At 37.3% G+C, this 14,318-nt stretch overlaps 1 protein-coding gene across 8 annotated transcripts in view; it reads right to left on the reverse strand.

Moving 5' to 3' along the window:
• Positions 1-377: 377 nt before the first annotated feature.
• ZNF829 (zinc finger protein 829) overlaps positions 378-14,318 on the reverse strand; it is a 62,163-nt gene continuing 48,222 nt past the window's right edge. For 7 of the 8 annotated variants that reach the window (XM_036885815.2, XM_036885812.2, XM_036885810.2 and 4 more), the window contains one exon: positions 378-2,272. In XM_036885815.2, the coding sequence (XP_036741710.1) occupies positions 1,296-2,261 (966 nt within the window). In that variant the 5' untranslated portion in view covers positions 2,262-2,272 and the 3' untranslated portion in view covers positions 378-1,295. Of the gene's footprint in view, positions 2,273-4,405; positions 6,042-14,318 lie in introns of those variants that run through there. The other variant, XM_036885813.2, reaches the window with a different exon arrangement.

Here is a 14,318-nt window from a genome sequence, read left to right on the forward strand (position 1 = left end):
ATTTAAGTAGTATTTAAAAAGATATGGAAGGGTAAATTGATAACAGTGATTTCAATGAGGGGACTGGAATGGTTCACAATATTTACAGGGAGAAAATATCCATCACTTATGTAAAATGTAAGGTTCCTAAAGAAAAACAAAAAGCATTAAGGTTATATTTGGAAGCCAACTTTTATAACTATGAAGTTTTAGCAAACACTATCTTTTGTAGTATTTTGCAAAATGATAGCCACAGAAAAGACACTATAAAAAGAGCATTTATACATTTTTTTCTGAGACAATAGTATGATAAAGGCAGGTTATAGTACAGCATATATGTCATGCTTACAGTAAATGAAGTCTGAAAGGTATATTGTAATAATTTGAAAGTAGTCATCTCTGGTAGGATTACAAATCTTTATTTTTTTGTTTTCTTTTTTACAATAAAACACTAGTTTTACAAAAGGAAAAAACTGAGCTGCCTATAAGGTTACAATTCTTCCCATAATAAAAAAACACCTTAAGTTATACTTAAAGTGTAGTATTGGCAGCACAGATTTATATATCAAAGGAATACTTACAGTGTAGCAGTGGTAGCACAGATTTATATATCAAAGGAATAGGAAAGATGACCTTAAAACTAAGCTAATGCAAACACAAATATATGACCAAAGAGGAGAACAAAACAATAGGGAAGGAATTAGTGAATAAATAGTTTGAGATAGAATCTATCTTTGGTGTGGAGGGTAGGTTTAATTTAGACCTTGAGTTCACATTTTAAAAATAATTTAATAAGTTATGTATAAAAGAAAAATTTTAATGTCAGAAAAAACAACTTATTGAAGCCCTAACCCTGATACCTGTGAAAGTGACTGTACATGGATATAAGGTCTTTACAGATGTAGTAAGTGGAGACCTAATCCAGTTATGACTCATGTCCCGTATAAAAAAAGAACAGGAAGAGACAGATATACAAGGAGAATGCAATGTGAAGACGGAGGCCAGTGACTGGAGTGATACATCTATAAGCCAAGGAATGTCAAAGATTTATGGCTGTTACTAGAAGGTAAGAGAAGGCCATGGAATGGATTCTTCCTCAGAAGGAACCAACCATGACAACTTTGATTCTGGATCTCAAAGTTCTAAAGCTGTGAACAAATAGATTTCTGTCATTTTAAGTCACCCAGTTTTGTGGTACTTTGTTACAGTAGCCTGAGAAAACTACTACATAGGGGAACCTTCAATCATGTATTATCTGTTGTTTTTAATTACTTTTTAATATATATATTATAAAGATTATCAGAAGGGCCTATCATTCATCCAGTGTGAATTCCTTCATGGCGAATGAGGTCAGAGCGACTACCAAAGGTCTTTCCACATTCCTTACAGTCATAGGGTTTCTCACCAGTGTGAACTCTTTGATGTCTAGTAAGGTTTGAACCTTTATTAAAGGCCTTCCCACATTCACTACATTCATAAGGTTTTTCATCTGTATGGATTCTCTGATGCTGAATAAGTTCTGAGCTCTGAATAAAGGCCTTTCCACAGTCTTTACATTTATAGAGTTTCTTGCCAGCATGAATTCTGTGATGGTTAGTAAGTGTTGAGGCACTACTAAAGGCCTTCCCACACTCCTTACATTCATAAGGTTTCTCACCAGTATGCATTCTCTGATGTTGTATAAGCCTTGAGTGTTGAGTAAAGGCCTTCCCACATTCCTTACATTCATAAGGTTTCTCACCAGTATGAATTCTCAGATGTGGAAAAAGTTGTGAGCTCTTAGTAAAGGCTTTTCCACATACTTTACATTCATAAGGTTTCTCACCAGTGTGAATTCTCTGATGATCATTAAGGTTTGAGCAATAATGAAAGGCTTTTCCACATTCCTTACACTTATAGGGTTTTTCACCAGTGTGAATCCTCTGGTGTTGAGAAAAATATGAACTACAACTAAAAGCCTTGCCACATTCCTTACATTCATAGGGTTTTTCACCAGTGTGAATCCTCTGATGTCGAGTAACAAGTGAACCACGACGAAAGGACTTCCCACACTCCTTACATTCATAGTTTTTTTCAGCAGAATGAATTCTCTGATGCTGAGTAAGTTGTGAGTTCTGATTAAAGGCCTTTCCACATATCTTACATTCACAGATTTTCTCTTCATTAATAGTTTTTTGATGTGGAGTAAGAAATGGCTGAATAAAAGTGGGCATGTCTTCATGGGTACTTATTACTTGACTAAAATGTCTCTTCTTTAGAGATAATATCTTGGTCTCACACATCGATACTAGATCTGAAAGAAAGTAAAAAGGCATATGTTCACTTTTTCTATCCTGAGAGAGGTTATATTTCTTAAAAACATGGGAAGATTAAGTTGAAAATTATATCTAGAAAAGTAAATACTTATGACAGAGCTTAAGTATGGCCAAACAGCTTATAAAACTGATAAGAAAAGCAAAGACATTAAGAAGTAGCAACAGGGGAAATTTAAAAGACTAGGTAAACAGATGATCTCTATAATCCTTAAGTAGTTCTGGCATGAATGAAAATTACCTGAAACTTCAGTGAATAAACCCTGTTCTGGGCCATTCTCCCTATTATACAGCAACTTAAATCATGTTTAAAAGCGTATTTTCTCCCACAAAGCCACATACTGTATGTTTTATAATTTGTGAATAGTTGCCAGACCTACTAAAAAAGAACTACTGAGAAATGTGTTGAAATGTATAAATTGGAGTAGGAAGGTCAGAGCTCTTGTGCAGAGTGTGTTGGCAAAATCACATCAGGAGACAGCCTGCAGCAAGTCTAAGGTACTGAATGAAACTGGCAAGAACAGTAGTAAGGTAAATCTCTTCCATGGAGAGAACCAATTATGTTGGACATTACCTAAAGATAGTTTGCCTTGGAATTCTGTGATACTGACTTGGGGAGAGAGAAATGGAATCTCCAAGTCATGGTGGTGACTAAGAAGGGAAGTAAGAGAATGTAAACTTCATGTCAGTATTTTTGCCAGTCTGCACATGTCCACCAATGACCATGGAAGAACCTCAAGTACTGATTTTGGATTTACAAATAAATTTTTTAAATAAAAGCACCAGAAGTATTGACTTGGGCTTTACAAATAAATTTTATTGAATAGATGAATTTGCAAATACCAAATCTGTGAGTAATGAGGATCAATGGTACTTTTAATAAAAAAGGGGCATGATTTCTGTTAAAAATGGCAGACTACATATGAGTTTACCATTGCTTATGTATGAATCCACAGGATATATACAGTAAAAACTGAAGAGCAAAGAAAACCCCACTAGGACAAAGGATACTGGAGAAGAGACAGTAGGGATAAAACCTGGAAACTAGAAAAGCTAATGGATGAATGTAAGTGACTGCAAACTGGAGAAAGTCAGACTGAGCCTATAGGAAACATGAAAAAGAGCCCTAAACAGGACAAAGTATGAAACAATCAATGCAAAGAACAGAAGAAAATGTCAATGAAATATAATGAATAGCCTCAGAAAGTTGACAGAATTTAACAGAAATAAGATACTAAATAAAAACACACACAAAAGTTAAGAAATTAAAAATATAATAAAAATATATTTCAAAATTCAACATTTCCTGTCTAGAAATTGAATGTGCACAAACTTCTGGTTTCCTTTCCCAACTGACCCTGGAGAAATTATAAAGAATTTGGTTTGGTGTAATTGATCCAATCTGAAAAATATCTGTAACTTCATAAAAGTTATCAGAACTATGGCAAAAATTACACTTGAGTGAAGAAACTTTAGAAATGCTCCCTATAAGTTGGGCGGTAAGAAGTGGATGCCTACTACCACTGTTACCAATTAAGACAGTCTTGGCTACCATTATAAGCAAAGAAATAACAAGTATGAGAATTGGAAAAGAAGTAATAAATCCAATAACATGCAAATAATATGGTAATCTAACTAGTAAAACTAAAAGAAAAACTAAGTTCAGTAAGTTGCTGGATACAAGAACAACTTAGAAAAGTTACTAGTATTTCGAGTAACATTGTCAAGACATGGAATAGGAAACCCTAAACTTTCCATCCCTCCATGGACACAATTCAACAGCAACTTATGGATCAAGTTTCTTTGTGCGAAATCTAGGAACTAGAGAGTTCTGCACCCTGGGCAAGTATAACACTAGCTATATCAGAACTGGTAGGAAAATTGGAGACACCCTATCACTATAATGAACACTCCTGGCATAGTGCCATATGATTGAGAGGAAACCTTAAGCTTTCAACTTCTCCCTAAGGATGGAGAATGTTGGACTGCACATCCAGTGTTCTAACTTTTCCAAGTGACTGGCTTCTATCTTGAACATCTGGAGCACTGATGCAAGGCCACTGGTTGCTACAGAGAACAAAGTTACTGGTTTGAACTAGTATGCAGGCACTCACCAGAGCTCCTTTTCCTCATCAATGCAGAGTGGGAGAAAAACTTCAGCTCCCAGTTTCTCCCCACAGAAGGAAAGAGTTGGATTGTATATCAAACATTCTAAGTTTTCTGAAGGTTGACTAAGGGACTGGCTACTGTCTCACCTCTTAGAGCACTGATTGGACCCAACCCATTCAAGATACCTGACAGCCACTGAGAACAAAGGTGGTTTGAACACAAACACTATATCTGCAGCCTAGAGCAGACTGCATGGGTGAAAAATTACAACTTCAGCCATCTCCCTGAAGATAAAGAGTTGGACCATGTATCTAATGTTCTAAGTTCTGTGACAGCTGTTTGAGGGATTGGCTTCTATCTCACCTCAGAGTATGGATGGGACCTGACATACGCTAGGCCCCTGGTGGCAAAAGAGAACAAAGGGAGTGATGTGAACAGCATGCAGGCCCTTATGACAGCTCCTCACTCAGTTTAATATAGAGTAAGTGGGAGAAAAACCACAGCTCCCAGCTTCTTCCTGGGGATGGAAAGAGTGGACTGTGCATCAAATGTTCCAACTCTCCCCAGGGTTGCCCAAAGGACTGGCTTCTGTCTTGGATCACTGATGGGACCCAGCATATCCCAGACACCTGGGGGACACTGAGAACAAAGAAGTTGATTTGAACTAGCACACAAACACGCACCATAGGCCTCCACCCAGCCCAAAGCAGAGCTAGCAGGAGAAAAACTCCAGCTATCACCTTCTTCCTGGGGAGGGAAAGAGTCGGATCACATATACAATATTCTGATTTCTCCAGGAGCTACCTAAGGGATAGTGTTTGTTTTAGAGTACTGATGGGACCTGGCATACCCTAATTGCCTAGGGGGCACTAAGAACAAATACAGTGGTTTGGACTAGTATGAAGGCTAGAGAGGCTCAAACAAGCTCTGAAGGGTGAAGGCCTTCTGAATGAGGCCAATCCATGAAGGATGGGACAAATGGTGACTTTTTCTAATGTATACATATCAACAGTGTATCAAGGAAGGAAAAAGAAGAAAGAAATAAACACAATCCAAACAAAGGAAGAACAAAAAGCACCACAAAATGACCCTAATTAAATGTAGGCACAGAATTACCTTTTGCAGAATTTGAAGTAACTGTAATAAAAAAGCTCAGTGAGCTCTAAACAAAACATACGCAAAGTGAAATTTCAATAAAGAAACAAAGTTTAAAAAATAACCAAAGAGAAATCTTGGAGCTGAAGAATATAATAACCGAACTGAGAATTTCGACAGAGAGATTCAACATCAGACTAGAGCAAGCAGAAAACAAAATTAGAGAACTCAGACAGATCTTTTAAAATTAAGTCAAAGGAACAAAAAGAATGAAGAGTGAAGAAAGCTTAAGGTCCTTATGGGATACTATCAAAGAGACCAATACAGACATTATGGGGCTCTCAGAAGCAAAAGAGAGAACCAGAACACTTACTCAAAGAAGTAATGGATGAAAACATCCTGAATCTGGGGAAGATGAAAGCGGACATCTAGACTCAAGAAGCCAAATTACACACAAAAAGATATACCCAAAGAAATCCACAGACATATTAAATCAAATTCACGTTGTGATTACATTGTCACACTGAGACTTCATTATAATCTCTTTGTCAACAAAGGCAAAGAGAATTTTGAAAACAGCAAGAGAAGAGGAATTATCACATACAATAACTCCCATTAGACTATCAGTGGCTATTTTTCAGCAAAACTTTCAAGGCCATAAGAGATAGGAATAGTATATTCAAAGTGGTGAAAGAAAAAATCCTGCCAATCAGGATTATACCCAGAAAAACTGTCCTTTGTGGATTAAGGAGAAATACTTCCCAAGAAAGACAATAGCTGAGGGAGTTCATCACAACTAGATCTGCAGTACCAGAAATGAGAAAGTTCAAAAGGATGCTAAAATAGCAACACAAAAGAATAAGAAAATATAACTTGTTGGTAAAGATAAACATATAGGCAAATACAGAATGCTGTATTAATATAAAAATTGAGTAAAGCACTTTTACTTCTAGTATGAAAGTCTTTAGAAGTATTAAATATAAGTAAAACATGTTAATGATATACAATGCAAACCTATGTAAACTGCAAGGTCCATAACACATGAGGGGTGAGAAATGTTTTTCTATGTAATTGAAGTTATCATATTATTAACATATATTTTATGAAAACCACATGATAACGACAAAGAAAATAGAGGTTACACCAAAGAAAAATAGAAAGGATCCAAAGCATATCAATTCAAAACAAAGAAACCAAAAGAAGAAAAGGGTGGAAAAACAGGGTTAAAAGAACTATAAGAAAACAACAAAATGGCAATAGTCATTCCCTATCAATAGTAACTTTAAATGTAAATGGATTAAACACAAACCAAAGACAGAGTGGTTGAATGGATAAAACAAGAAGACCCACATATATGCTGTCCTCAAGAGACTCGTTTTCTTTTTATTGAAGTATCATTGATAAACAATCCTATATTGGCTTCAAATGTACACCACAGTGCTTCAACAGTTACCATATTATTAAATCCTCACCCCCTCTAGTGCAGTTACTATCAATGTAAAAAGATGTTATAGAGTAGAATATATTGTCCATGCTGTACTACCATCCCCATTACCAACTAATATGTTGATTGCAATTGTACCCCTTTACCCCCTCCCCATCCCCACCCATCTGCCCCAAACCCTCCCCCTTGATAAAAGTTACTTCTCAGTGTCTACTGTTGTGTTCCTTGTTTTGCTGTTTTTGTATTCCACAAATAAGTGAAATCATATGGCATTTGTCTTTCTCTCCCTTGCTTATCTCACTGAGCATAATACTCTCTAGGACCACCCTTGTGGCAAATGGCAGGATTTCTTTTCTTTTTATGGCTGAATAATATTCCATTGTGTATATGTATCACCTCTTCTTTATCCATTCACCTATTGATGGACAATTAGGTTGCTTCCATATCTTGGCTACTGCAAATAGTGTGGTAATAAATATAGGAGTGCATTTATCTTTTTGAACCAGTGATTTTGTTTTCTTTGGGTAAATACCTAAAAGTAGAATTACTGGGTCAAGTGGTATTTCTATTTTTAGTTTTTTGAGGAATCTCCATACTGCTTTCCACAGTGGTTGCACCAATTTACTTTCCCAACAGTGTAAGAGGGTCCCATTTGTGGGGAAAATGGAACCTCCTGACCAGGATTCCCATCTTTCCTTAATAGTGCCCACTGTATCCTGCTTGCACATCTATAGGATGTTTTACTAGGGACAGAGTAGCTGGTCAGTCACAAGATTGCTGGTCCAGGGTAGGGATGGAGAGAAAACACCCATTCTCTCCTCTCCGCTGCCCTCCTTCCCCCATTCCTGGTATACAGTTGGTCAGATGTCTGCCAGTCACCAGGGCCCCACCCACATAGTTCCCCAGTGCAGGAGTAGAGGTCACTAGTGTGGCAGAGAGCTTGGGAGCTATGTGATGGGTTTCTGAGCAGTGAAGAAGAGAGAGCCAGGCAGCCAAGGTTCAGAGCCATGATAACAGGGAGGGAGCTGAGAGAGGCACCAGTGAAAACCGGGAGAGGCAGCCATGAGAATAAAATCCTTTAATTCCCAACCTCTTGCCCTTGTCTTTATTCAGTCCCACTGAATTCATAGCGAACTTACCCCAGGCAGGCAGACCCTACCCCTACCCCTCCCAGCCAAAGTTACACCATTTTTTAGCATCCCCACCATTTGTTATGTCTTGTCTTTTGGACAGTCGCCGTGGTATCTCATTGTGATTTTGATTTGCACTTCCCTGATGATTAGTGATGTGGAGCATCTTTTCATGTGCCTGTGCCATTTGTACTTCTTCTTTAGAGAATTGTCTGTTCAGGTCCTCCGCCCATTTTTTAATCAGGTTATTTGCTCTTTGGGAGTTGAGGCATGTGAGTTCTTTATATATGTTAACCCATCAGAAAAATCATTTACTAATATATTCTCCCATACTGTAGGATGCCTTTTTGTTCTGCTGGTGTCCTTTCCTGTACAGCAGCTCTTTAGTTTGATGTAGTCCCACTTATTTTTTGTTTCTCTTGCCCCAGGAAATGTGTCCAGGAAAAAATTATTCATACTTATGTTCAAGAGATTTTTGCTTGTTTTCTTCTAAGAGTTTTATGGTTTCATGACTTCCATTCAGGTCTTTGACCCACTTTGAGTTTACTTTTGTGTACGGAGTTAGACAATAATGGTTTCACTCTGTTGCATGTAGCTGTCTGGTTTTCCCAACACCAGCTGTTGAAGAGGCTGTCTTTTCCCCATTGTATATTCATGGTTCTTTCACTGTATATTAATTGACCATATATACATGGGTTTATTTTATCTGTGCTATTTTGTTCCACTGATCTATGGGTTTATTCTTCTGCCAATACCAAATTGTTCTGATTACTGTAGCTTTGTAGTAGAGCTTGAAGTCAGGGAGAATAATCCCCCCAACTTTGTTGTTCTTTCTCAGAATGGCTTTGGCTCTTCAGGGTCTTTTCCATTTGAATTTTAGAACTATTTGTACTAGTTCATAGGAGAATGCTGTTGGTAGTTTGATAGGGATTGCACTGATTCTGTAAATCACTTTGGGCAAGATGGTCATTTTGACAATTCTTCCTATACATTAGCATGGGAGAGACTTCCATTTATTGGTGTCTTCTTTAGTTTCTCCCATGCATGCGTTACAGTTTTCACCTCTACAGAGACTATAGCTCTTTCACCTCCTTGGTTAAGTTTATTCCTAGATATTTTATTCTTTTTGATGCAATTGTAAATGGAGCTGTTTTCATGATTTGTCTATTGATTCATTGTTAGTATATAGAAATGCAACAGATTTCTTTGTATTAACTTTGTATCATTGAACTTTGTTGAATTCAGTTATTCTAATAATTTTTTAGTGAAGTATTTAGGGTTTCTATGTATAATATGTCCTCTACAAATAGGGTTTAACTTTCTCCTTACCAATTTGGATGCCTTTAATCTCCTTGTGTTGTCTGACTGCTGTGGCTAGGACCTCCAGTACTCTGCTGAAAAAGTGGTGAGTGGACATCCTTGTCTTCTTCCTGATCTCAAAGAAAAAGCTTTTAGCTTTTCAATAATCCTGATGGTTGGCTGTGGGTATGTCATATAGGGCCTTTATTATGTTGAGATACATACCTTCTAAATCCATTTTGCTGAGAATCTTTAATCATGGATGTATGTTCAATTCTGTCAAATGCTTTTTCAGTATCTATTGAGGTGATCATGTGGCTTTTATCCTTTTTGTTAATGTGGTGTATGACATTGTTTTATGAGTATTGTACCATCCTTGCATCCCCAGAATAAATCACAGTTGGTCATGATGGATCATCTTTTTGATGTAGTTTTGAATTTGGTTTGCTAATATTTTGTTGAGGATTTATGTATGTGTGTTAATCAGAGATACTGTTCTGTAATTTTTTTTGTGTGGTGTCTTTGCCTGCCTTTGGTATTAGAGTGATGCAGGCTTCATAGAATGAGTTTGAAACTATCCCCTCTTCTACTTTTTCAAATACTTTAAGAAGGATGGTTACTAGCTCTTCTTCTTCTTCAATGTTTGGTAGAATTCAGCAATGAAGCCATCCTTACATGGTATTGTTTGTTGGGAGTTTTTTTTTTTTTTGGTTACCAATTTAATTTCATTGCTAATTGGTCTGTTCAGATATTCTGTCTCTTCCTGGGTCAATCTTGGAAGGTTGTATTTTTCTACAAATTTGTCCATTTCTTCTAGGTTGTTCAATTTATTGGCATATAATTTTTCATAGCATTATCTAATAATTCTTTGTATCTCTGTGGTATCTGTTTTGATTATTCCTTCTTTGGTTCTGATTTTTTGTGTGTACACTTTTTTTCTCGATAAGTCTGGCTAGGGGTTTATCTATTTTTCTCAATCTCCTAGTTTGATTTTTTTCTATTGTTTTCTCTTTTTACTTATTTTTGTTCTGATCTTTATTATGTCCCTTCTTCTACTAACTTTGGCTTCATTTGTTCTTCTTTTCCTAGTTTCTTTAATTGTGTTTAGACTATTTGGAATTGTTTTTGTTTCTTGAGGTAGGCCTGTATTGCCATGTACTTCCATCTTAGAATTGCCTTTGCAGCATCCCTCAGATTTGGGGCTGTTGAGTTTCTGTTTTCATTTGTCTTCATGTGTTGCTTTTTAATTTGTTCATTGTCCATTAATAATTTAAAACCATGTTGCTAGCTTTCTTGTGTTTGTAGGCTTTTTGTTTTCTTTGTGCAGTCCATTTTTCTTTCATATCACTGTGGTCTGAGAAGCTGGTTGGTACAATTTCAATCCTTCTTATTTTACTGAGGCTATTTTTGTTGCCTAGTATGTGATCTATTCTGTAAAATGTTCCATGTACACTTGAGAAGGAAGTGTATCCATCCTGCTGCTTTTGGGTGAAGTGTTCTGTAGATGTCTGTTAGGTCCATCTGTTCTAATATGTTGTTCATTGCCTCTCTCCTTATTTCTGTCTGGTTGATCTGTCTACTGATGTTAAGTGGTGTGTTAAGAGTCCCCTGATACGAGTGAGTTCACCTATTTCTCTCCTTAGTTCCGTTAGTATTTGTTTTATGTATTTAGGTGCTTTGTTGGGTGCACAGATATTTATCATGATTATATCCTCTTGTTGGACTGACCCCTTTATCATGTAATGGTTCTTTGTATCTTTTTACTTTGTTTTAAAATATAGTTTGTCTGATGCAAGTACAGCTACTTTTTTTATTTGCATGAAATATATTTTTCCATCCCTTCAAGTCTTTGTTTTTAGATCTAAAATGGATCTGTTGTAGGCAGCACATAGGTCTTTTCTTTATCCATTCTTCCAACTATATCTTTTGATTGGTGTATTTGGTCCATTTACATTTAAGAAAATTATTGACAGATAGGTATTTATTGCCATTTCACTAACTGTTTTCTGATTTTTATAGCTCCTCCCTGTTCCTTTCTTCCTTATACTCTTCTCTTGCTATTTGATGGTTTTCTTTAATGTTGTGATTTCATTTTTAATTTTTTTGTGTATCTATGATAAGATTTAGTTTTGTGGTTACCAAAGGTTCAAGGATAGCTTCCTTACTATACAACAGTCTATATAGTTGATTTGTCTATTTCAAACACAATCTAAAGGTACTTTTTTTCTTCATCCTCCTCCAAACTTTATGTATTAGATGTCATAATCTGTACTTTTTGTATATCCCTTGACTGATTTTGTGTAGAGTTGACTTTGCTTTTGTTTTGTTTTACTTTCATGCTTGCTTTTTAAATGGTCTACTACCCCTACAGGAAGCTATTTAGCTTTAGGAATGTTATCTACAGCAGTCCTTTAACATATCCTGTAAGGCAGGTTTAGTGGTGGTAAATTCCTTCAACTTTTGTTTATCTGCAAGTTGTTTAATCCCTGCTTCAAATTTAAATGATAATCTTGCCAGGTAGAGGATTCTTGGTTGAAGGTCCTGTTTCAGTACATTACATATTTCATGCCACTTCCTTCTGGCCTGTAAAGTTTCTGCTAGGAATCCTGCTGATGGGATTTCCTTTGTAAGTAATCCATCTCTTTGGTTTCAGTACTCTTTCTCCTTGATCTTTGCCATTTTAATTATTATGTCAGTGTTGTCTTCCTAGGGGCTGTCTGCATTTCCAATGACCTGAGCATCTATTTCCTTCCCCTTATTGGGGAAGTTTTCAATTATTTCCTCAGAGACTTTTTACCCTTTGTCTTTCTCTTCTCTTACACCTATTATGCAAGTATTGTTTCATTTAGATTGGTCACACAGCTCTCATTCTTTCATTCCTAGAGATTTATTTTCCTCTCTGTTCCTTGGCTTTGCTGTGTTGCTGTTCTTTAATTTCCATCTCATTGTCTTCTCTACTTGCAGTAATCTACTCTTTAATACCTCCATTGTATGTTTTGTTTCAGTTACTGCTTTTTTCAGCAATGTGTGACTCTTTTTCAATTCTTGTTTGTTGAAGTCCTCCTTGAGATCAATATTTTTCTGTAAGTCATTGGGCATCTTTATGACTTTTACTTTGAAATCGTTATCAAGAAGACTGGTGATCTCTGTTTCATTTAGGCCTCTCTCTGGTGTCTTGTCCTGTAGTTTTGTTTGGAATCTATTCCTCTGCCTCATTTTGTTATGGTTTCTGTGTTTCTTCCTTTGTATTAGATGGATCTGCTATGCTATGCCTATAGAGTAATAATTTTATGAATGAGGCATCCTACAGTGCCCAGAAGCTCAAGACTCTTACTCTCCAGTACCTGGTTCTAATTTATGGGATCCTCAGCTGTTGTTGGGTGCAGTGGGCAGGACCTCCTGTCTGTCTGCATTGCTGGCAGTTTGCCTCAGCTGCCTCTGTGATCTGAGCAAAGCCTCTACTGGGATGATGGTGGGGCTTCAGGGTTAATATGGGCAGGCTAATGTGTGGCTCTGGGGCAGGATGGGATATGCAGCACCCAGCTTAGACACCTGCAGGGAGGAAGGAGCTCTCATGGCTGGTTCCTGCAGGCACCTTCTCAGTTGGTCAGTTGGGCTGAAACAGGGTTAGAAAGCTGGGAGAATTTCCCTCTGCTTGTTAGACAGCAATGTCTGATGCTGCTGCTGGATCAAGTGGGTTGGCTCACTGGCAGTTCATGCAGGGAGGTGGGCTGAGTTGCCAGTGAGGGGAATGGAGCATCTGGGGCTCCCAAGAGTTCCCAAACTGTTGGACCGAGTGAGGGCTGAGGGGGTATTAACTGCCTACCCTTTCTCCTGAGGAGAAAGCTCCATCCAACCCTCACCCTTCTGGCACTTCTCCTATTGCTGTAAAGTCTTTCAAACTGCCACCTCTGCTTTGGGTCTCAAGACTGGCAAAGTGTACCAGTCCTCAAGCAGCCTTCCAGAGTGTTCCAGCCGTCTCTGGTGTTCAGCCCCATTAATCACCATAACCCAATGTGATGTGGACTCGTGATCCTGGAGCAGATCTCCAAGGTCAGGGGTGCAGCATTCCTGTGCTACCCTTTCTTGACTACATTCCTCTCTTCCGCCTATGGACTGGGGTTGAGGGAAGGTGTGGGTCCCGCTCTATTGCAGCTCTGCTGCTTTACCCTTTTCTGTGCGGTCTTCTCTTCTTCCCCAAGTGTAGGCGGTCTGTTCTCCAGTCTTCAGGTCATTTTCAGGTTTAGTTGTATTTTTTGCATTGTCTTTTTTCTCTGTATCTGGGAAAAGGTTTCCACCTTGCTTTCCTACTCAGCCATCTTTTTTCCAAGAGACTCACTCTTGATCAATCAAGGACACATATATCAGCTGAAAATAAAAGGATGAAAATAGATATGCCACGCAAATGGTAATCTAACAAGGTGGATATATTTATACCTGACAAAACAGACTTTAAGTCAAAAGAGTATCACAAGAGACAAAGAAGGATATTGTATAATGATCAAAGAGTCAATTCATCAGGAAGGTATACCAGTCATAAATATGCACCCAACATCAGCATACTTACATATATATAAAGCAAATACTGACAAAACTGAAGGGAGACTTAAACAAAATAAAATAATAGAAAACTTCAATAGCCTATTTTCAGTAGAACCAGATAGGAAATCAGCACAGACTTAATACTATAGATCAAATGGGCCTAAAATATATATATATATATAGTATATTCCACTCAACAGCATAATATATTCTTATCAAGTACACATGGAACATTCTCCAGGATAGGTCGTATAGGTCACTATGCAAATCCTAAGAAATGTAAGAAAATCATACCAAGCTTTTCTGGCAACAGTGGAATGAAATTAGAAATCAACAGAAGAAAAACTGGAAAATTCACAAATCAGTAGAAATTAAAAAACACACTTTTGAACATTTAATAGGTCAAAG

The sequence above is a fragment of the Manis pentadactyla genome, chromosome 15 (assembly GCF_030020395.1).
Source record: "Manis pentadactyla isolate mManPen7 chromosome 15, mManPen7.hap1, whole genome shotgun sequence".
NCBI classification, from domain to species: Eukaryota; Metazoa; Chordata; class Mammalia; order Pholidota; family Manidae; genus Manis; species Manis pentadactyla.